Raw genomic sequence first — 22,958 nt, forward strand, 5'->3', positions numbered from 1 at the left:
CACATACTAGGGCAGCATAAAAACGCAGACACTAAAAGCGCCATCCATCACCTCTGCCGAGGCAACTTATCAAAATAGCGTTAACATAACCATTTAAGCCGTGGAAGTACTAGGCGCACATAAAATTCAAGATGTACTGAGAATCCGATAGTATCAGCGTCCAACAAAAATGTTTTAATCTTAGCTACAAATCGTATTATGCAAGCTGATACGGAGATCCGTCTTGAGATATAAGCCACAGTGTAGAAGTGTTCAGAAAGTTTGTTTCGTGCTATGCGCGGTATGGCCATCGATCATCTTTTTTTATTTGTGTATTGGTCGGAAGCCTAAGAGCCATATCTAAGTAATATTTACATCTATTTACAAAGTTCAATACACAATTATCAAAGCGCCACAACAGACATCTTTGTCAAATCGATTTTTTCAGAATTAAAAAGTCTAATTCTGTTTAGGATGATACGGTGGAGCAGAATATAGGCTTCGTTTAGGCTAAATTTAAATTGATTAAAGTGCACTATTATAATTATACTGCCTACAATTGTACACTCCCTTTTTCCGCCCAATTCTGTTGGTATCCTTTTTCGTCACTCCTCATTTTCTTCCGGTATATCAAGTCATTTTTCGTGTCTTCCACACAGCTTTCTTACATCTTTGACAATGTGGCTTGTAAAAGTTAACCTACTGCATGTCTCTACTCTGTATCACAGTTTCGCGTCGGATTTTTTCATCTTTGCACTGATAGGCAAGTATGGGTGAAGTGGCTCTGCGTTCTAGTAGTACCGTAATTTTTTATGGCTGCTGTTAATATATTTTATGGAATATGTATGGGACGAGACGTTTGCATGGGAAACGGGGATGGTCTACTTGCATGATAGAATTATAATCGCAACTCTAATATGGATAAAAAAACTAATATTTTGAGCTACCAAATGGCTTCCTATTAACTGTTTGAATGATCCCAAGCGATCCTAGTTACGTATACGTATTTTTGGGGCCTACATATTATTATTAAGCCGTTTTAGTCCAGACCAGCGTATCGGGCTTTGGCCCCGCAGTCTCTTTCAATGCACTTGGCCTGTAACTATGAACTTATTTCCTGGCAATGTTGCCGAGAAATTCCAAGATTCTGCAAAGGAAGATGGTAGGGACCCTGTTTAATACCCGACTTAAAAGAGGGTGTTTTAAGTTTTACGTGTCTGTGTATCTGTTTCATAGTACCCGAACGGATATAGCGATTTACATTTAGTTTTTTTTTTTGTATTAATGGAAAATTAAGTGCGTGTATTCTTTGGCCTATTTGGTATAAATCGGTTAAGCTATTTGAAAGTTCGCTTTTAGTGTCGGGGGTTTTTAATTTGCATATTTTTACCTTGTATTTAAAGTACATTCCTGCTTCTTTTATCTAATTAAATGTATTTCCTTTTTCCAGGTCCAGTGTGTCTTCACGACAGTATTGAGACCACATTACATCGACAAGCGAAACATTCGACCACGATTAACCGTTACATTTAATTTCACGTCACTTCGGCTATTTTCGACAAACTTCGGCAACGCTCGTGCGACGGAACAACGAAGCAATACGATTTTCATGTGATATACAATGTGACTATGGAAATTAGGAATGTATTTTATAAATTGAAACTGAATTTTGTAAAATAGAACAGGTATAATCTGACACACTTACTAAGAGACCAGAAAATGGGACATTCGTCGTTGTGGAAGCGAGATACCGCTATGCGTTCAGCATATCTCTGTCATGTTTACACGATGGATCAATCCGATCTGAAGATATTATAGTACAGGAATTCTGATTTATAAATTATTAATCAATCGTACAACCATTTTGTATTATTTTTTCATCACACGTTGATTATCAGATAGATAGACAGATTCAATTTTAAATGAGGCGAAAAGGAGATCGGATTATGCTTGTTCTTTTTTTTGTATAACTGTTTTACTAAAAAGGATTTGTCCAATAGAAAGCCATTTCTTTTTCTATTTTAATCGAATATGAATTTACCAAGATTAAAGGCAACGCAAGTGCTTAGCTACCGATTTCAGCCCCCAAGTGACTACCGTACTACAGCCATACAAACTTATAGAAATTTGTATGTATATGTATATTATAGGGACGCTTCCTTGGAGATTTCATTTGTCAGGTAGCAGAAACTTAGGTATCCTAATATATGGGGCTTAAGACGTGTTGAAAAAGAATTTGGCTTTCAAATATGTAATTGTTACGAAACTTAGATCCGAAGTGTATAAATAGGCATTGAAAATTTTAATTTTGTGCATGGCAACATTTTTTTTTAATAGTTTCATGTCCAAGTTATACCAGTTTTTGAACAAAACCTTATTTTTAATTTAACTTCAAAAGAATTTGCGTTTTAAAACTAGTCTAAAGAAATGTTGACAGTGTACAAAAATGTAAGAGAAATTAATAATTTTTATAACGAAAAAGAACTTAATTTTGATCTCTTAATGGATAATTATTTATGAATGTAATGCCATATTAAAGTATAATACTTCATTGGTGTTCGTAATTAGATATAGGTAAGGTCTTTCATCACTTAAGAACTATATTCAGCCATTTTAATCTAAGACGCTGTACTTTTAATATTGTGACGAAAATAATAATATTACTGATTGTAACAGCAAATCTGTACGCGGAATTATAATTGGAAAACACATCGAGCTCGAGTTAGCTATTCCTTAGATAATTAGGAACGGTTTTCTGACAGTTCTCGTTTATAAACTGGTACATAATTATCTATAGACATGCGACCAACACTATTGTATTAGCAAACTCGGGCTTAATTAACTCTCTGAACTTTCTTACTACTAACGCCATCTATGTGTAGTAGTGGGAACTTTTGTTGCCACTTGATGTTACTAGATGGCGCTTTGATGAGTTTGCAATTTCTTTCAGCATCTCGATAGGTTTTAATCCTTTTAAAAGTTGTATCGTTGAGATGAAAGACCCTTTATGGCTTATGATATGATACATAGTTTTCCCAAATATCTGTAATAAGGACCGAATAATTCTAACGTTTGTGATAAGAAAACAATTTTTCCTATCAAAATGTATAAAGTAGGTGTTATACTACACTGACACAGAATTCCTTATCCTTAAGCTTTGTCATACAAGAGTGTACAATGTTCAGCAAACAGAAAAGACATAATATTAAAAAACCATATAGTTAAGTTAGATTTTGACGAGTCGATAATCAATGTATGTACAAATTAATAACATAACATTGATTATCTACTATCTATACTGATCTTAAGCTTAATAATCACAAGGACATTATTCAGTGCATAAAAGTTTCCCTATAGGTACTTATTTGACTAATAGTATACAATGTTCAGCAAACAGAAAAGACATTATATCAGAAAACCATATTGTTAAGTTAGATTTTGACGAGTCGATAATCAATGTATGTACAAGTTAATAACATGACATTGATTATCGACTACACTGATCTTAAGCTTAAGGATCACAAGGACATTATTCAGTGCATAAAAGTTTCCCTATAGGTAATTATTTGACTGAAAAGTAATAAATCTTTTCAGTCATTTAAGCAAGTTTCTCAATCAAACATTAATTACCGGACGAGCTCAATAACTAATTTAACAAAGGAACTATGAATCATAATCATAAGCCTATTATAATAATTAGCATACTTAAAGTTTTCTACATTTTAAACGTTTTGAAAATTCATTCCTTTTATGCAAACCAAAAATACGAGGTGCCTTAAAAATGCTTTTATTCGAAAAAAAAACTTTGTTATATTAATGTTCTAGTGTTAAGGGAAATAGTCACAAATAACTTCGATTTTTTTAGGTTTTTTAGTATGTAAGTACCGGATATGCAACTCTTGATATGCATTTATTCACTTTTATAATTTTACAGTCATAGACGTTTTAGTGCACTATTTGTTTGCGTTTGAAATAATGTTTTTGGACTTTCTGCAATATTATTCTCTGCGAAATTGAATAACTAAAACTGTAATAGTGTGTTTTCGACAATAATGATTCAGAATTTGATTTGTGAAAGTTTGTCCATAATTATTATCGGCCCATATAGCATCTTCCATTCGTCCCGGTAAATGGCTAACGGAGGTAAATGGTGCGAGTAAAAATAAATCGGTAAAAACCAGATACCTACTAAATGTCACTGTCAATTTGCAGCCAGTTGTTTTATAAATCTATATCTACTTATGTCTTATTAAGGTGCTAATTATTTTGCAGTTATTTTATTCAATACACAATAAAAAAAATCAAAAAAGTTTTTCAAACATAAACATTATTTTAAACGCAGAATATAACCGTTGTTTTGTTGTTAGTTGTACGGTACAGATAATAAAAATACTTGTTCACTTTTAGCAGCGACATCTATCGTTCAATGTGGTGACTTATTCTAACAGTCTAATGTCATTGAAAAAACAACTTTAGAGACTTTGGATATTAAGGTTATTTTTTCAAATTACAGTTTTATGAGTATCTGTTGAACGTTTTGAATATCTTGATAAGTATTTTGATTATATTACTTTACAATTAAAAACTAAACAGCATCATAAGTTAAGTCTACATACTCTTTATGGATAAATCTCTCGGAATTATGTCATCGATTACGTTATTTCGATACGATTTATCGATTATGAATTTTGTATTCCAAATATTACTCTGTTTAGTTGGCTAGGCTACCATTCCATGATTCCTAGAGTACGTTTCATTATATTATAATGTAAGTTTTTCATTCAGTGTTATGGTATCAATTGATAAGTACTTAACGATAAATAAATGAAATGATATAAAAATAAAGGTTTTGTTTTTTTTCGACATGTATATAAGACCTTACCTTACCAGATCATTATTTGACGTGAAACGTCATTTGCGACTTCCAAAAAGGTTTCGTTGAATGTTCAACGCTCCTGGGGGGAGATAGAGAGACAGAGCGAGGGTAAATGCATGTAGCATTCGAATTCTTTTCCACATTATGAAGTTTCACGTCATCCGCGCAGATTGACTCCACGCATTTTTTTATATCTTTTGTGACCTTTTTAATCCTTGTGTGACACAAGGATTAAAAAGGTTAATAAACTTTTTTTGGGGGGTTTTACGAGCCTTCAAGTCACAGGCACCCAGACTCAGAATATTCATTCCAATGTTACGAGGGTATCAAAAAGAGCAGAAGAGTCTTTGGAGTATTTCTCGTCTCATTTACTTACTATTTTTATCTCCAAGCTCTAGAAACATTTGAAGGTTCATAACACCATGAATGTTCAGAACAAACATTCATGGATTACACAAATGCTTGTCCTAAGCGGGGATCGATTCCGCGACGCACACAGTTACTTAGTGACCTCAACCACTCGGCTATCCATGCAGTCATTTCTATACCCTTTAGGTACGGAACCCCATTAAAAGAGGTGTTCTCATAGAGGTGCTAACTAAATCATCAGGTTTTTTATTCTGGATCAAACTCAAAAATTCTGTGAAGGTGAAGACTACTCTTAAAATGAAGGATAAAAAAGACCAAGAAAGCATTTCTACACAAACTCGTCCTTAATTCAAACAACTACCTACAGGTCAAGGTGAATGCTCGATATAATATAAATCTAGTTACTTATGCAACTAACGTATAACATTAACGTTTGCCGGCCTTGATGGACTTTCCACACAACATCACGTTAGAGAAATGTTGAAACATTATACAAGAATGAATAATCAATTTTCTTTACAAATTGCTTTACGGATCTGGTCACTCTGACTAATAAATGACGCGGTTGTAAAGGTTTTGGTAATACCTAAATATGAAGGCCGAAAATAAGTCATACAATGTAAATAGGATTCTCCAAAATGATATGTTTGTAATGCGGATGAATGAGAATCATGTGGTGAGGAACTTGTTGAGTATGGATGTGGATGGATATAGGGGAAGAGGACGACCAAAGAAACGATGGATAGATTGTGTGAAAGACAGTATGCAAGGGGTGTTTCTTGTGAGATCACGTCAGATAGAAGAGAAGATTGAGAATTAGATAGAAATGAAAGAAGACATGTTGCGCCGACCCAAAATAACATAATTGGGATAAGGGCAGAGGAACGAAGTTTTTTCTACCTTAGCCAGAGAGATTTATATTACAGAGGTTTCAAAGGTTTTGTATACCTATTAATAAAACAATCAAGCTTAACAAAATAATCTTATAATTAAATTCATACTTTAAAATAATAAAGCCATGTTACAATAAAATTGGATTTGTAATCGTAATACTAAGAATTAATTATAAAACAATTTGTATTCAAACTAATGGAAAACCATTAACTTTATACAAAACATTAAACTTAATAACTCGGTCAGGGTTAGTAGCGCTGACTGCTATACCGGAGGTTGTGGGTTCGATTTCCACCCAAGACAAATGTTTGTGCGGTGAGCACGATCATTTTGTTTTGTGTTTGAGTGTAATTTGTTTTATAACATGTATGTATTTTGGAATATATAGCCATATTTATCATAATACTTGCTTAGTGATTACTTTGAGACTAGATGGCGTTGTGCGAAAGCTGTGGAATATTATAACATATCATTATTTATTGTCAGGGTGCCTATTACTGCCTCACGCATCCATGGAAGGGAGACAACGCTTTGCACTGTGTACTGCATCGTCCCGCTTACACACCTATAACAGTTTTACTCCAACAAATTGTGGTAGGCCCCAGTTCGTGACGACTGCTAATGTTATTAAAACGTCGAGGTTAATCAAAATTATACTATTTGTTAAGACTGTTTGATGGTCGAATTTCATAATCTAATCCAGTCCAATGTAATCTTTTCGAAGAAACTTGGAGGTATACATACATACGGATGGATGGCTTTAGCACAAGTATTAATAAAGGTTTATAGTTGTATCAACCTTATTTTTTTTTGTTTATTTTATTTATTAAATCCTACTTATCCTTCTAATCTAATCGTGAAAGTTTTAATGTATGGATACTTGTTACTTTTTCACGCATAAACCACTGAACGAATTTAGATGAAACTTGGTACACACACAGTTCATAACCAGGATTAAAACATTTTATGTTCCCGTGGGATCATTTTCGATTTGTAGCGTACGGGCACTACAGCACGACAGCTAGTAATTTATAATTGATGACTTCTACTCCAAAATCTGTATGTACAAATTGGACATGACTTAATCTAGGGAAGGTAGAAGTTAAGACCCCCTAGATGCCCTTCATCCCTTTGCCTTTGCTTCTGCAGTCTTTCAAGATCCCTTCCATCAATGCCCAGTCCCAATCTCTCAATCAACTTCTCTCCTTTATCACCATGTAGCTCGATGAACAGTCTTCGCCTCTTCAGTGAAACGTCAGGGTCGAAAATCCAAGATGTCTTCTCATGCACCACTGGATGGCCTACAAAGTTTGTTCTCAAGAAGCTAGCTATTGGCCCTGTAGGGTTCTGCTGTGCCTCGCTCTGTCGGTAAAGCAGTAGCATGCTGAGTGACAGCTGAAAAAGAAAACTGTCAAATTGTGAATTGGCGGGAGTAGGTGTCCGGAATGTGCATTTAAAGGCGCGCCAGACAAGCAAACATTATTTTAATGAAATTAAAAGGTATGTGATATTTGATTTCGCTCAAATATGTCTTAATTTGTTGGTTTTATGCATTTTAAGATCGATTACTCAAATGGGTCAATTAAAACTGGTTTGCATAGATTGATTGAAGAAATTAAAATGGTCTTCAGACGATTCAGACGGCCACGTAATGTCTAAGATAAACATGTTTGATTGTGGCCGAGACCCGAAAGTTTTGCTGCGTGGAGAAAAGATAAATAATTATCAGTAAAAAAACAATTTTGAATACTAATTTAAATACTTTACTACTTAAAGAATATTAATTTAAATACGTCAAGAATAAGTCACAAATGGCAATTGCAGAATTTCTTAATAATAATATGTGTCAGAGCATAAGCTCCATACTGAATGACGAAGTAAATATTCTTTAAATCTATACTAATATATAAAGCTGAAGAGTTTGTTTGTTTCTTTGTTTGAGAGCGCTAATCTCAGGAACTACTGGTCCAAATTGAAAAAATATTTTTGTGTTGAATAGACCATTCGTCGAGGAAGGCTTAAGGCTATAAACCATCACGCTGCGACTAATGGGTGCGAAGATAGGTAGGTACAATGGAAAATGTAAAAAAACAGGGCAGGTATAAATCATAACATACATATATCTTCTACCCACGAGAACGAAGTCGCGGGCAACAGCTAGTATTTAATAAATGCAATATATGGATAAGCGTTTGTAAATAAAAAGTTCTAAAGTTAATTAATAACTTTTTTGGGCCAGTAAGCAATAGTTATTGACAACTAGTAGAACAAGTTTTTTTCTGATTAAGTGTCAAATCAAGTTTATAAAAGGGCGCGCATCATGTTTTGCCATCGTTTGAAGCTGTATTCAATAACTTAATACAGTGAAACCAGAATTCAAATGTACCACTGTGAAAAGACTTCCCATTTCTGACGGATTGAGTATCGATCACCAGATATATCGTGTAGTGGCAAGATTTCTTAATTCACTAACAGAAGGGAAAAATCTTTATTTATTTCATTATAAATAACATTTGAATATTTAATAGGTATACTATATACCCTTATATATGCTACAAAATTGTCTAACTTTGTAGAAACAATATTTTTACACAGGGACGATGTATTAAGTTAGTTTCAATGTCGCACTAGTACAATGAGTCAAAGATCACACAAATTGCACAACAGACATTATAATCTTTATTGTAAAGACATTTTAATCTATATATGTAGGGAATAAAAGTGAGCAGAGGTATTCTGCGAAAGGAGTTTGAATATTCTTAATTTGCAATTCGCGAAAATCGTAATTTCTTTTAAGTAAATAAAGTAGTTTGATGGACTGCGCGGGTCACTGTAGAGGTCATTAAGCATATCAGTCACATGATGATAATAATCATCATAAGTATTATGGTTATACTATTTTGCATAATTGGACGTAAAAGAGAAAATAGGTTTGCAAAGATCGTATGTCCAGTTTTGATCAATTTTGTAAAAATTACAGTTTATAATATTTTTGATTTTGCTGACTATGTATGGACTCTACATATCCGCCTTCAGACACAACCGTACTTTGAGCTCTACTAAAAGCAGAGATGATGGTTTAAAAAACGTTCTCGACAAAAAAGTTTAACTATCAAAACGTATTTCTTTTATTATACTGTAAAGTAGATTTTTTCTCATTATTATGTATATATTGCTTCATCACTATGATATTTATGCTTGTTGTAAGTCCGGGCAATGCTTTCTGCCAACTCATAATTAGAATGTTCATGAAACTCTGCGCAATAGTAGGATTAAATTACAATCATATTGTGAAACGAATTACATTGTTATTCTATCCTTATCCCAAGTCCTCAGTTGGGTTTGGCTCAGAATCTTTAAGAAATCATCTGAATTCCGATTTTATCTGAAACACCTATATAGCGTCCACTGCGTATAATTGTGCATGTAAAGTCAGGACCCCATAGTAAGCCTGTTTCAAGTTCGCAACTACTTTGGGACTGTCAAACTATTAAAGTGTTAATATCGGCTTCCAATGCCTCGAAGTTTCCACTGGGAATGCAAAGCGAGGAGGCAAAAAAATAAAAATGATTCGTCAATAAAAGAACGTTAAAATTTAGTACCTATTTCGTTTGGATAACTTTTTAAACACACAAACCCTCACTGTGCATTCCTGGTTGAAACGTAGCCTTATCATGCTTTTCTAGGCACAAATCACGACACTACGCTCATTTAATACACTGTTATCACAAAAATAACATCTCTTTTAATTTTCATATTTCATCCACACAGCAAAACAAAAAACACAATTCCCGCCAAAGATAACTGTCAAACAACTGTCAAAAATTCGCAACGTTCGAAATTTTAAAATACTCACAAGGATTAATTTGTTCATTTTTGTTTTTTTTTATTCAGTGACCAACGCGGTGCGCGTTCAGCCGGTAACTGGCGAAACAAGTTAAATGCAACTTTTACATATAAAGCAGTTCACGTTGCTTAACTATACGAGTTAATGGCGAGTCGGTGATACAGTTACGTCACGAGGGTTGGGTAACGAACCTTTTTTGAGGGTGAGAGGGACTATTATTTATTAATGTAGTTGCTGGTTGTAACATTTTGTTGGTTTTGTGGATTATTTATAGGGCAAATATTTTGCTTCTATAAAGGTTTTAAAGCTAAAAATAAAACATAAATACATATTGTAATTGAATTCGAAACTCTCTGCTCAACATTTTTTTTTTCGTAGATTTAAAATTAGAATTTGTCTTTTTTACATTGAAGATTAAATTAAGTTATAAAATTAAATGTTTTTAGTAGCACTGTACCAAAAAAAAATAAAAAAAATGTCGCTAACTAAGATATATTTAAAACTAGCTTTTCGCCCGCGTCGAGGTCGGTTATATCCCTTTTCCAAGAGAACTCTTCAAAAGTCCGGGATAAAACTATCCTATGTTCTTTCTCAAGGTCAACTCTATCTCTGTACCAAATTTCATTAAAATCGGTTCAGTGGTTTAGATGTGGAAGCCTAACAGACAGACAGACAGAGTTACTTTCGCATTTATAATATTAGTAGGGATAGGGAACAACACCTGCGCTACAATGAACATAAAAAATCTTAGAATTCCTTAAAGTAATTACCTATGGTAATTAAAAGCCGAGGAGAATAATAATAAGTGTTCATTGCAAAATAAATGCTAATCGACATGAACGAATGCTGTTTCAATTCGTTCCAGAGATGCCGATAAATATTGTGTAGACAGTAACATTTAAAACTTGCGGTTCTATAAGCAAGCGAGTACATGCTCGATCACCCCATGTCCCCTTCCGTGTTTCGGAAGCCACGTTAAATTGTGGGTCCCGGCTGTTATTCCTACATCTTTGACAGTCGGTACAGGTAGTCAGAAGCTTGAAAAGTCTGACAACCAGTCTAACCAAGGGCTATCGTGTTGCCCAGGTAACTGGGTTGAGGAGGTCAGATAGGCAGTCGCTTCTTGTAAAACACTGGTATTTAGCTGAATACAGTTAGACTGGAAGCCGGCCCAGCATAGTTGGGAAAAGGCGATGATATATGCTCGATCCCAACAAAGGCAATGAACCAATGTGGCTATGTCAAAGTTATAAGTAGTATTTTAATTATTCTACGTCACGCCACATAGCCGAAATTCTGCTATTTGTAATAGCCGATAAAGTAATGAAAATGAGTTAAAAGTGACACACAATAATTGGAAATTAAATATGGAACGGGACACTCATAGTAATGAATATCCAATTATTGTGTTGGCATAATGCTTAAGAGACTAAGAATAATTTCGAATTTAATCCAATTGCTATTCATTCATAATCATCGGCCATTGTTAATAGCAGAATTGGGGCCCTGATAAACCGTGAGCGAAAACATCGTGAGGAAACCTGGATTCCAAGAAATCTGGAATCGTCGACCCGAAGTGATCTAACGTAGTTATCAATGCTCAAACTTACCCTATACAAGAAAAGGGGAAAGCCCAGAAATGAGATGTATATAAGCTGGTGTCTTAATATGTAAGACGCCCGACCAACACATAAAATCAACAATTAATTGAATGAAAATGTCATTAAACAGTAGGTTTGCAAAATATCTTATTTATCTTTACATAATGTACATAGAGGTTGCAGGTCAAAGGTGAGTTTGGGGTCTGATGCTGAAGATTGACACATCTTGCATGCGTAAACCTGTTATTTCAAGATCCAACCTTTACTACGAGTCACGCGAAGGTTGAGGTGGTGGCATTAAACGTGACAATGTGGAGGAAACTGTAAACTGTAATTACTAACCAAATGGTTACTTATAAAAACCGGTCGAAACATTTTTTTTGTAACAAAAATTGTACCATCAAGTTTATTTGGGAAGCGGACATAATCTTGAAAATATTAACAATTGTATCAGAAATGCATCACCTGTGCAAATTTCGACTGCGTAGCACTGGTTGAGCTCACCGCGCAAAAACCCACTGAGCGAAACGTGTTGCGGGTTCAATCCCCTGATCTGTTGTCGTGTTTGCGAAACCCCTGCGACACAAGGATTAAATTATTGACAGCAAGGCTTACATAAAAAAAGGCTTGACATCTACCCTTGAAACGTGATCAAGGTTGCCCCACCGACCATCAGCAAATTCAAAACACAGAAGTCTCTATAATCCCTTTCTTCAAAAAGCATGGTGTACAAGTTTCACACACAAATCACATTCATTCCAGCTAATCTATTATTAATGATACCGGTATTACATAAAGTTACAACACAATTGGTTTGATTCACACGACGGCTGGGTCGTCAACGAAACTTGTTATCAGATTGCAATACTTAATTATACACAATGTTTCTTGTTGGATACACTGTACTGTTATACGGTTACTGAAGACCTTTAAGTTGTGGAAGAGGGATGCCGCTCTACGCCATGTGCTGTCACGCTTCCTCAGTAAATAGGCAATCTAAAACTGAAATATTTTATCAAATCGGAGCATTCCTTCCTGAGGTGGGCGCATTCAAATAGACTTTAAGCGTATAATACTGGTATAGATAAAAAAAATCACGTCATTGTTAGTTTTTAATCGTGTTATATTATTTAATTTCAAGCCGTTATAATAATTAAATTGCTACAAATTATATTATTATACTGTTTTTAACACTTTTTTTTATGTAATAATAAAAGAAATCATTTATTTAGTATCTACAAGTTATATCAGTAGCCTAACTATTAAATTATTTCTAAACCAGTTTCGAAAAAACAAACCTCTCTTGACACAAAGAACAACAAACAGGGTTCAATATAGCCTATCTACTCTTTAACCTAAAAAGTTAAACTTTAGCCAGAATACTATTGAAGTCTTTGAAGTTAACCATAGACATTACAAAAGCAACCCAAACTTTTCTCCATCCTCCATTTTCCGAAACTGTTTTACCGACGCGCGACGCACCGTCAGCTAAACGAGCGCCGGGAAAATCAATAATTTCAACAACAACTCGTTGAGCAGTCACAGTGACGTTTAATCTTACAAGAAATAAAATAATAATAAAAAGGGGTGTATTTACAAGAAAATGATGCAAGAATACGATGATGATTTCTTTTTTGAGGAGGATAAAATGTATGTATTGTTTCATTTATTATTTTCTTGCTATGTCGTGCGTAAATTGGGTTTGGAATTATTATTCAATTAAGCCCTATTTAACAGTGTATTCCAGGGTAAGGAAATTTTAGAATGCATATGTGGATAACATTCTTGTGTTAAAGTTCTATGGTAGTATTCTGTTGTCAGAAAATCCCATTATTTGAGTCTTCTAAAATAATTATGGATTAGACTGCATGCAAAGTGGTCTTGCTGTAAAAAAAAACAACTCTAAGTTGATTTTATATATTTTCCCAGAATTTAAGATTATTGCGTTCAATCACATTATAGCACATAAACCTATTAATGACCATCGTCCAATAATTGTAATAGAATAATTTTAGTCTCATCTCCGAATGCTTTTGAATAGATTTTCTCTACTTTTCTGTATTTCTGTACATTTCATTCTGATTAAATCTTGGAGCTCCCTTGAGATACAATAATATAAACATAACAACTCGTTAAAGGGCACTTGTTGAACTTTTCCTGCAACAACGTTTTTTCTTTAGATATTAACAAGGCCTTTAAATAACAAGTTTATTTTGAAAAAGTAGTAAACAATTTTAAATATTTTGCTTCGCTTACCAGTACCAAAAGTTGTGCTATTTCAACACAGATAATAAACTTTATTAAACTACTATTTTTACCCGACTGCCAGGAGGGTTATGTGTTTAGTTACTTTTTTGTTCAAACTCATTAACACTTGTTATACACTATCGTTGTATGGAAGACACCTTAGGGATACTTTAAAATTACCGATCGTTTAATACATATTTTAATCATGCTTTGGGCTCAATTATGAGGAAGTAAAAAGCAAGCTTCTCAACTGTAGCAAACATACCATTTCTCATATAATGCCAGGTACACTCTCTTAAATTTAACACAACCAGCAATGAATACTATTCAACTGTCAATTGAGAAATTACCGCTCAATGCATCGTCCCTCAAATCGGCCATCTTGTTTTTACTATCTGTGCAATATCGCAACATCCTGTATTATCACTATCCTTTATTTTGCAGCGTGTTATCAGTTGTTTGAACGACACCCATTCAAACGTATGTTCAGTTTTTATTGATTTTTGTGACAATGTGGCAGCAAAACAGTCAGTTTTATATATTCAATGATACGAGAATATGCCCGCAGCTGCAAGCGACCATTCACAATATGTTTGAAGATAAGATGTTTGTATTTTTTGTTTAGTTTTTTTTTAATACATGCTGTATACTGAGTTAATTAGTTTGATATGTTGTGTTTTATCTAGATTGGTAAGTTCGAAGTATAATCGTATTTTAAAGCTTCTACGAAAGTATTATTATGTAATTACTAGTAATTAGGATATGTATTGAGTGTTTTCTGCTTATTACTAGGAAGTTTTGCGTTTAAATAAAGCAATCGAATGTTAATTTAATATTCCAGTTTAAAAGTTTCTAAATCCAGCCGCGGATACTATAACTTCAAAAAAGTGTTATTATTTTTGTTTAAACTTTTTAAACGATGTTTAAAATGCAAAATAGTAGTGACAGTGACAAACAGTAGTTGTTTTTTATATAAAAACAAACAAATTAAAAATAGTAATTTCATTTTTCAAAATCCTTATTTTTTTTCTTTATTATTTAATTTGATTTTGTTGTTATTTTGTTTAGCAAATCAAACGGAAATGTTTCAAAAGATTTATTACTGCCGGTAGAAGAAAAGTGAGTAACTACTTTCATCAATGGCTTAGTGGCTAAAGAAATACTTGTTAATACGTATATACCTACTTATTTTACTTTCTGATATTTTTATGTTTTTTATTTCTTTTTTATTTATCGTTCAGCGCGGCCGTGAAGATTCAAGAAGTGATGACTGGTATTCCTGAAATTGAAATATTTGAAGAGTAAGTACGTTTAACGTAACCCTAGTAGGTAAATATCTCACACAGAATTTACAAATAATAAATTATGCGAATACCTTTAGGATATTCCAATGATTGATTTTTGAAATTTGAATTGACTGCGCCTATAGCCGAGTGGTTGAGGTCACCAAACGATTCGATCCCCGCGTAGAATAAGCATTTGTGTGATTCGTGAATGCTTGTTCCGAGTCTGGGTGTCATTGTGCATGTGATTTGTATGTTTGAAAACACCCGCGACAAAAGGAATTAAATTCCTTACTGCGGGAGTCGTTTTTTTAAAGAAAAGGAAATGTTTGATTATCATTGTTTGTTTAGGAAAACTAAAGATGAAAACTTGACACCAGCTGACACGGAATGTATTTTCAACGATCTTAGATTTGAAAGATATTCGATACAGCATCAGGATCTCGTGTAAGTCTTTATTCATGAGTAAGAATGTGTAAGATTCTTGGATTGTTTGAAATGTCAAATTCAAACTTCTGCGAACGTATCTGTGAATTAGCAAAATCATTTTTTTTTAAACAGTAGGTAATCTATGTAGTTTATTGCCGGTCTTTCAAATCTGCACTTAAAGTCACTACTTTTATTAAATAACTGTGATTTAAGCGCCTGTTGAAGGCCTACTAGGAAAAATCTAGACTACTAGAATTCTAGACAATTGTTGAAATTACTACTAGTCTAGATGCGTTCATTCATTTCAAGGGTTGCCGTACACAAAGTGTAAAAATGGAACCTTGTTACTCAGACTCCACTGCCTGTCCGTCTGTCACCAGGCTGTATCTCATAAACAATAAAAGCTAGACAATTAAAACTCACATTAACAACATTAGTAGGTACCTACCAATTTTTTTAAAAATAATCTTTCCGGCCGAAATGTTTATTCTATTTATAAGGAACCCTAAGTGTCGCGAGATTGTCTCGCGCTTGACCGGTTTTTAAATCTCCTCCTCTATATCATTTTGTAAGCTAATTTTTACAAGCTTATGATGTACATATATAAGAAGAAGCTATTTTCACTTTGTAGTGACTAGATATTATTTTAAGAAAAAATCCTAATTCACGTGTGATTTAAATTTAAGTAACACCTCAAAATGTATTTTGTAGATTATGCTAAGGACTAGAAATAAATGTTTGATATACCAATGTTTTATGCTATTTTATTTACATGACAAAAAAATACCTACGCTTTTCATTTCTTCCCTCGCATTCCTCATTTCATATTTATATTATAAGTAGACACCACGCTTGTTTTAATCACCCAGCTATTAAAAGAGAATAAAAAACAGTTAAGGTACCAGGCGCTCATAATTTGCAACAGTTTAAATTTAATAAATTTAAAAGTACTAACTATATAACCAAAAAAATATAGATGCGTTACATTTAGTAAGCTATTCCACTAACGAATCAAAAATCAAAGACTTAGATAAAATATAATGTAATGTTTATAATCCAGCTCTCTTTAGAACCTTGTGTAATTAGGTACCAGGCGCTCATGACTCGCAAGAGTTGTAATGAGAGATCCTAACATAATGTTATATGTTCAGGGGCATGACAGTGACCTCAGGGAGTGTCGCACTCAGCAAAGATGAGAAGAACCTCATTGGCATCAGTATTGGCGGAGGAGCACCTTTATGCCCCTGTCTCTATATTGTTCAGGTAAATAAAAGGTCATTATTTACGACGCCTCTATGCGAGTAAGGTGGAATAATATTGCACAACTTTCACACAACGCCATCTAGTTTCAGAGCAAGCAAAACTTTTGTTATGAGTACTAGATAACTGATAAAAATAGTTTTACGTATATTTGTAAGTACATGCGTGCATAATATATTGCACTGTGCATTACACAGAGACTCAGAACAAATGATCGGGCTCATCACACAAACATTTGGCCTGGGTGGGTATCGATCCAACAACCTCCGATGTAGCAATCAGGGTCACAACTACTAGACACTACCACTAGACCTACAGGCCAGCTGTCATTGACATCCAAAACTCACCCATGATCTCTCTTTGTACCGGGGCTGAGCTAACCACTTCGGACTATCCCTCAGGGATCTGGGCAGCTTTAGTTTTTGCCCACGTTTTTATTCACTCACTTTTCTTGTTTCTTTGTCGTTCCAGTTGGATTTTTGCAACTAAATCTTGATTCACTTCCCGATACGCTAGCTAGCTAAAATTTTGAGGGTAGTTTCAAACCCAATGACAATGCAATTAACAACTATAAAAACGGCTGGGTCGATTTTGATAGAATTTAAATGATGTAACATTAAAAAACGTGGGATTTTAGAATATTTTAATCTAATAATTCTTGTTTTCTTACTTAGGTCCCCTGCTGGGCATAGGCTGTATTACTAATCAAGTGCTAGTGTTACGAGGATTATTATGATTTAAGTTGTTGAATATTTTGTTCAGATCTTCGACAACACGCCAGCTTCAAAGGATGGGACACTGCAAAGTGGAGATGAGTTAGTTGGTGTGAATGGACAGTCGGTGAAGGGCAAGACCAAAGTTGAAGTGGCTAAAATGATTCAGTCAGCTAAGGTAAGGAAGATTTTTTAAGAAATAAATATATGGCTCTGTGGAAGTCCAAGGTAAAAATGAATGATCTTTTAGTGATAGAACTATTTTGTCACTAATCTGTGCTCTGTAAGAATAGTTACTTAAACTACCCGATGGTAATCTTGTATTTTACCTGTCATCATTTTTCTAATAACCTTCAACAGACTTATATTGAGAGTGCAGTTCATTCCAGTTTACTTAATTTTGCGCTAATTCACATAATATGTCATCTTTGAAACACAAACTCGCATTGCGCCACTTAGAAAACATATTGCAGAAAAACTAGCTATGTCGGAATTGAATAGACTAAAAATACTCCGCACTAAGGAATTTAATCCTTGTGTCGTCGGGGTTTTCACATACATAAAAAACACATGCACAACAACACCCATACTCAGAACAAGCATTGTGGATCAGACAATACGTGCCTTTTAGAACTCACTAAAATGAACAGTTAAAAAAACTATATCCCCTTTCTATTAAATGATTCAATTAATAAACCACTTTAATCTGTTACCAGGACGAAGTGACGATCAACTACAACAAGCTCCACGCGGATCCCAAACAGGGGAAGTCCTTAGACATCATCATGAAGAAGATGAAACATCGTCTGGTTGAGAACATGTCTTCGGGAGCCGCTGATGCGTTAGGCCTGTCCCGGGCTATACTGTGCAACGATACCCTGGTGGCGAAACTGAATGAGTTGAGGGAAACTGAGACCACGTATAAAAGGCTGGTGGAGAACGCTAAAAAGTAAGTCTAGAAGTTTAGATTTTTTGGGGTTGATCATGTTTTGAAATCATTTGGATGATGTATTGATTAATTTGAAATTACAGTAAGGTTTGGAAGAATAAGAAGGGTGTTTAGAGCAGTAATGCAAGCTACCAAAAATACTATTGTTGCTCGCACTGGTAAAATGATCGAATAATAAATTTAATTTTCATTCATTAGTAAAAGATGCCTCGACCGTTACAACTTTTAAAATTTTAGTACCTATTTGTTGTTATAGTGGCAACACTTATATATAATGTTTCAACTATCTATCTATCTACTATTCATGATATACAGACCCGATGGCGGACAGACAGACAGACATCGCGAAAAACAGAGGTATCGCAGTAATAGGGTTCCTTTTTTACCATTCGAGTACGGGCTCCAAAATTGGATTATTAAAACTCCATTTAATGTTGATGTTCTACAAGTGAAAGTCTACCACAAACAGACGTAACAAATATACCGTGTTATCTTGTTAACTGATAAAAACACGACTTCCTTTAGAACCGACACAGTGAGCACACGAGTGAAACTATTACACATGTTTTACAAGCGACTATGTGTTAGTTATGTTTGTTGAGCAAATATATATGTATCTACCAGATGTTGCTCGCGTTTTCGCCCTCTTGGATATCGGTTATAGATTGCCATTGCTGTTAGCTACCTCATGAAAAGTTTACACTTAGAGAAAAAAAACGATATTAAATAAAAAGAAACTGCGTACACACAATAACGGCTAAGGATAAATCTTAGTATCAGTGCATTTAGATGTCCCCGAATAAGCGAAATAGTTAAATCTATCATTAAGAAGCTGATACAATATTGTATGAGCATACTCGAAACATTTGAGGTTTATAAATAATTCCTTTTCGCAAAACTAAGCTCTGACCAGCCATGACCAAGATTATATACATAAGATAAATCCTCCGAAACGGCTCCACCGATTTCGAAAATCAGAAAATATCTATTTTCAAAACAACAGCCAATTTATCTATAAAATCATGATTTCAGAATGCTGAAAGCGTACTTCGATCTCCTGCAAACGTACAAGTCAGTTGGAGATATCTTCGCAGCGATCGGAGTGAGGGAGCCACAAGCGAGGGCCTCCGAAGCATTCACTAAGTTTGGGCAGTACCACAGGCTGTTGGAAAGGGATGGAATCAAAATGCTGAAATCTTTGAAACCTGTAAGTGTCGTATAGTAGGTATTCTAGAAGATGAATTGATCGTTTTGAAAAAGGGTGGAGTTTATGATATGTAGGCAGAGGAAACCAATTTTAAGTCATACTTTTAAAAGTACACCCACCATAACCAACCGTTCTATTTTAATACGGTTAAGTATGGGTAAAGTAAAGCAAGTGAAATATTGCAGAAACAAATGGACTACAACAAATCTTGCCATAGAAAAATCTCGGATCAATAACAGCTGCTTCACTTAACACATTTCATTCAACAAAGTACTGTATTTAAATCCTATCTAATCCTTGAATGCTTCCATCTCCAGATCCTATCAGACATGGGCACATACTTAAACAAGGCGATCCCAGACACGAAGCTGACTATTCGCAAGTACGCTGACACCAAGTTCGAATACCTGTCCTACTGCCTCAAGGTCAAGGAGATGGATGATGAGGAGTATGGATATAACGCGCTGCAGGAGCCGCTGTACAGGGTGGAGACTGGGAACTATGAGTACAGGTAAGGGGAAAACATGGGTCGTTCAACATTGCTGAATCAATGTGGTTTAGGCATTGTTTACGCTCTGAAGATTAAAGGCCTTCCTTATTAATTAATGATCCCTCATTAGCTATGCAAACGTGCAGTATGTAGGCGGTATCAATTTTAAGCTCTTTTTTGGTAAGGCGGGAGAATCATCTTGGACACCCACTCCCTCGGGGGAGGAAATGGGTTGTCAGATGAATGGGTGAGTCAGACTCTAACTGACTAAAGCTGAACCGACGTGCTACGTCATCCGCGTTTTTGTGTCGGTGTATTGCAATGTATTGCAATCCTTCATGAACCTAGCAAGAATCCTCTTTATATTAAAACTTGTCTTTAAACGTTAGAAAAATTGTTATTCTCCAAAAAATAGAAAACTAATACCAAGTTTCGGAGTTAGAAAGATTTCATACGCATTCAAACGAGTCGAAAGTTACACAATTTTATAAAACTACTTAGAATGATTTTTATAGGTTTCTTACAAAGTAAAATTGATATAAAACTTTACTTATAATTTAAATATTCAACAAAAGAATTTGATTTCGATGGTTTAAAAATACTTGGTCAATTGAATCTAGCCTTAATTTCAATACTGATTCCAGGCTAATTCTCCGTTGCCGTCAAGACGCAAGAGCGCGTTTCGCTCGTCTGAGGAGCGATGTCCTCGTCAAGTTGGAGCTGCTCGAGAACAAGAAGACGCAGGATGTAGCCTACCAGCTGCGCCGGTTCATACAGGGACTGGCTGTCTACCATAAGTAAGTAAATCCGAGTAAAAATTCAATATTGTAAGCACCAAGGGCGGGACACAACTGAACATTAAAATGCTTATATTTCATGTGCATTCATGTATCCTTTCCTGTGATCCACAAAAAAGATTTTGAATTTTAAAAAGAAATGGTTCATTAAATCTTCTCAGACCCTTCTGTTCTGTTCCTAAGCTAGAGTAAGTCTCGTACGGAGTTTAGACTCCAACTAACACGCCTGAGTTTGTCTCTGAAGCAATGGTTCCCAAAGAAATGCGATGCTAGTTTGAAGCGCGGGGGTTAGAAACCCTAATCACCTTCAACAAGAGCATAAGGAGTAGAATCACTGATTCTACACCTGTTGCCTACTTCATTTGACTATGTCTTTATCTCTTATTGTTATATGTTACTACTTAAATAAACTCCTCGGGATGGTTTTAAAAGATAGGTATCTAGATTAACCTCACTTTGTAGCATCTCCTTTCTTTTTTACAGTGAATCTGTAGAGCATTTGAAAGACAACGCCACGCTGTTCCCAGTTGAAGTTGATCTGTCTCAGAACGCGTTCCAATACAAGTCGACTGCGCAGATCATTCAGGTAACTTACATGCACACACGTAACATATTAAAAGACAACTTATTTCGTTGTTTTAATTATAAAACATTCGCTAAATCTGTCGGCTGTGTCTTTTTCTCAATCTATATTCAGATTAAGATAGCCGCCTATCAGAAAATAACAAATGTAAAAAAAAAACTTTAAAATATTATAAACATTCATCCGTCCAGTTACCATCTAAATAATCGAATAATTTCTTCCAACAGGACAGCCAAGAAGATGAAGAAGACATTGAATTCGGCAAAGAGATACACGAATACCACGACATAGCTGACATTGACAAAGAAGCGAAACTTGTCAACAGGCGTCAAACCAAGGACAATGATGACACTGAATCTTCCCAACAACTACTCCCAGACTTTGACAACGTGAATCTCACTTTTGACAAAGTGGATAAAGCTGACAACTTGGATAATTTGACGCTACTGACTGAACTTGGCTTGGCTGACACGAATGTACAAGATGACTTTGGTGATTTTCAAAATGGATTGCTCGATGAATTCATGCCGAAGCCAAGTGGTGATGACAAGAATGATATTTTTGATAAGTTGTTGAATGATTTGGGTATTGATAAATAAATTATTTGGTAAGGTACCTGGCGTATTTGTTTTTTAAATACTTAAACTACATTACCCGCGACTTCGTCGGCGTGGTAAGTGGGGGGAGTGGGTTTAAGACAAATCATTTTCAAGAATATAATATTGTGAATAGTCACAAGTGAGATGTAAGCTATCCTTTGTTTCGAGTTGGATCAAGCTGCACATGGTGTGCAAATTTGATTGAAATCAAATTTTGATTGAAGGGAAATAAGTTAAGGCGTCTATTGCGGACAAATTTCGTGACACGTAATTTAAATATGTTTTTAAATTAGATTGGAATGATTGGTGATTGAAATTGGATATCAATTTTTTTACATGAATTTGATAATAATATGTTCCATATTTAGGTTATTAAAGGGATGATTTTATTTGCAATATGAAAGCTAAAAGGGTCAAGAAAGTAATAGGTACAAAAACACTTCGTTTATTAGTAATAAATATTTCGCAAGACGAGCGCTTATTATCTAAATCTTAATATAAATTAGTACTTATAACAATTTCTTACAATAGTCCTAACGTTTACTCCTCATTTCACCTCTATATGGGTTTAACAGATTTGTATTGATACAGTCACGATACGATTTGAAGTATTTCTATTGTATGTAAGTTATAAGGCTATTGAAATTACTGATTTCCTTTTGAACTCTATTAGGTCCGGGACTAATAGTCGCTGACATAAACATGTACATGAAGCCTTGGTTTTATAACTTCTGGGACGATTGGGAAAACATCTATACACTACGTCACTATTTCCCCTGGATTTTGTTACAGAGGCAATGGCACTGGCAGAATAAAAAAAAATAACACCATTCCT

General features: G+C 34.7%; 3 protein-coding genes across 6 annotated transcripts in view; 2 read left to right on the forward strand and 1 right to left on the reverse strand.

The window, feature by feature from the left end:
* LOC113499160 overlaps positions 1-4,824 on the forward strand; it is a 104,796-nt gene extending 99,972 nt beyond the window's left edge. Inside the window, exon 6 of the mRNA XM_026879509.1 lies at positions 1,430-4,824. The gene's annotated coding sequence lies outside the window, so the exon portion shown is untranslated. The remainder of the gene's footprint in view (positions 1-1,429) is intronic.
* A 2,294-nt stretch (positions 4,825-7,118) lies between these two features.
* On the reverse strand, positions 7,119-16,647 carry LOC113499435. 2 transcript variants are annotated; one of them, XM_026879914.1, is made up of 2 exons: positions 16,317-16,647; positions 7,119-7,513 (listed from the first exon to the last, which is right to left on the reverse strand). In XM_026879914.1, exons 1-2 carry the CDS (start codon positions 16,344-16,346, stop codon positions 7,205-7,207), a joined length of 339 nt encoding a protein of 112 aa, XP_026735715.1. In that variant the 5' UTR covers positions 16,347-16,647; the 3' UTR covers positions 7,119-7,204. The 2 variants fall into 2 exon arrangements, with proteins under 2 accessions (XP_026735715.1, XP_026735716.1); XM_026879915.1 differs by lacking the exon at positions 16,317-16,647 and adding an exon at positions 9,975-10,258.
* On the forward strand, positions 13,055-22,139 carry LOC113499434 (PRKCA-binding protein). Of its 3 annotated transcripts, XM_026879910.1 has the most exons (10): positions 13,151-13,216; positions 14,258-14,419; positions 16,677-16,788; positions 17,548-17,676; positions 18,215-18,447; positions 19,480-19,654; positions 19,972-20,165; positions 20,789-20,941; positions 21,425-21,527; positions 21,752-22,139. In XM_026879910.1, exons 2-10 carry the CDS (start codon positions 14,325-14,327, stop codon positions 22,121-22,123), a joined length of 1,566 nt encoding a protein of 521 aa, XP_026735711.1. In that variant the 5' UTR covers positions 13,151-13,216; positions 14,258-14,324; the 3' UTR covers positions 22,124-22,139. The 3 variants fall into 3 exon arrangements, with proteins under 3 accessions (XP_026735712.1, XP_026735711.1, XP_026735714.1); XM_026879911.1 differs by lacking the exon at positions 14,258-14,419 and having other exon boundaries at positions 13,055-13,216; XM_026879913.1 differs by lacking the exons at positions 13,151-13,216; positions 14,258-14,419 and adding an exon at positions 14,434-14,503.
* The last annotated feature ends 819 nt before the right edge of the window (positions 22,140-22,958 follow it).

The sequence above is a fragment of the Trichoplusia ni genome, chromosome 12 (genome assembly GCF_003590095.1).
Source record: "Trichoplusia ni isolate ovarian cell line Hi5 chromosome 12, tn1, whole genome shotgun sequence".
Taxonomy (NCBI): Eukaryota; Metazoa; Arthropoda; class Insecta; order Lepidoptera; family Noctuidae; genus Trichoplusia; species Trichoplusia ni.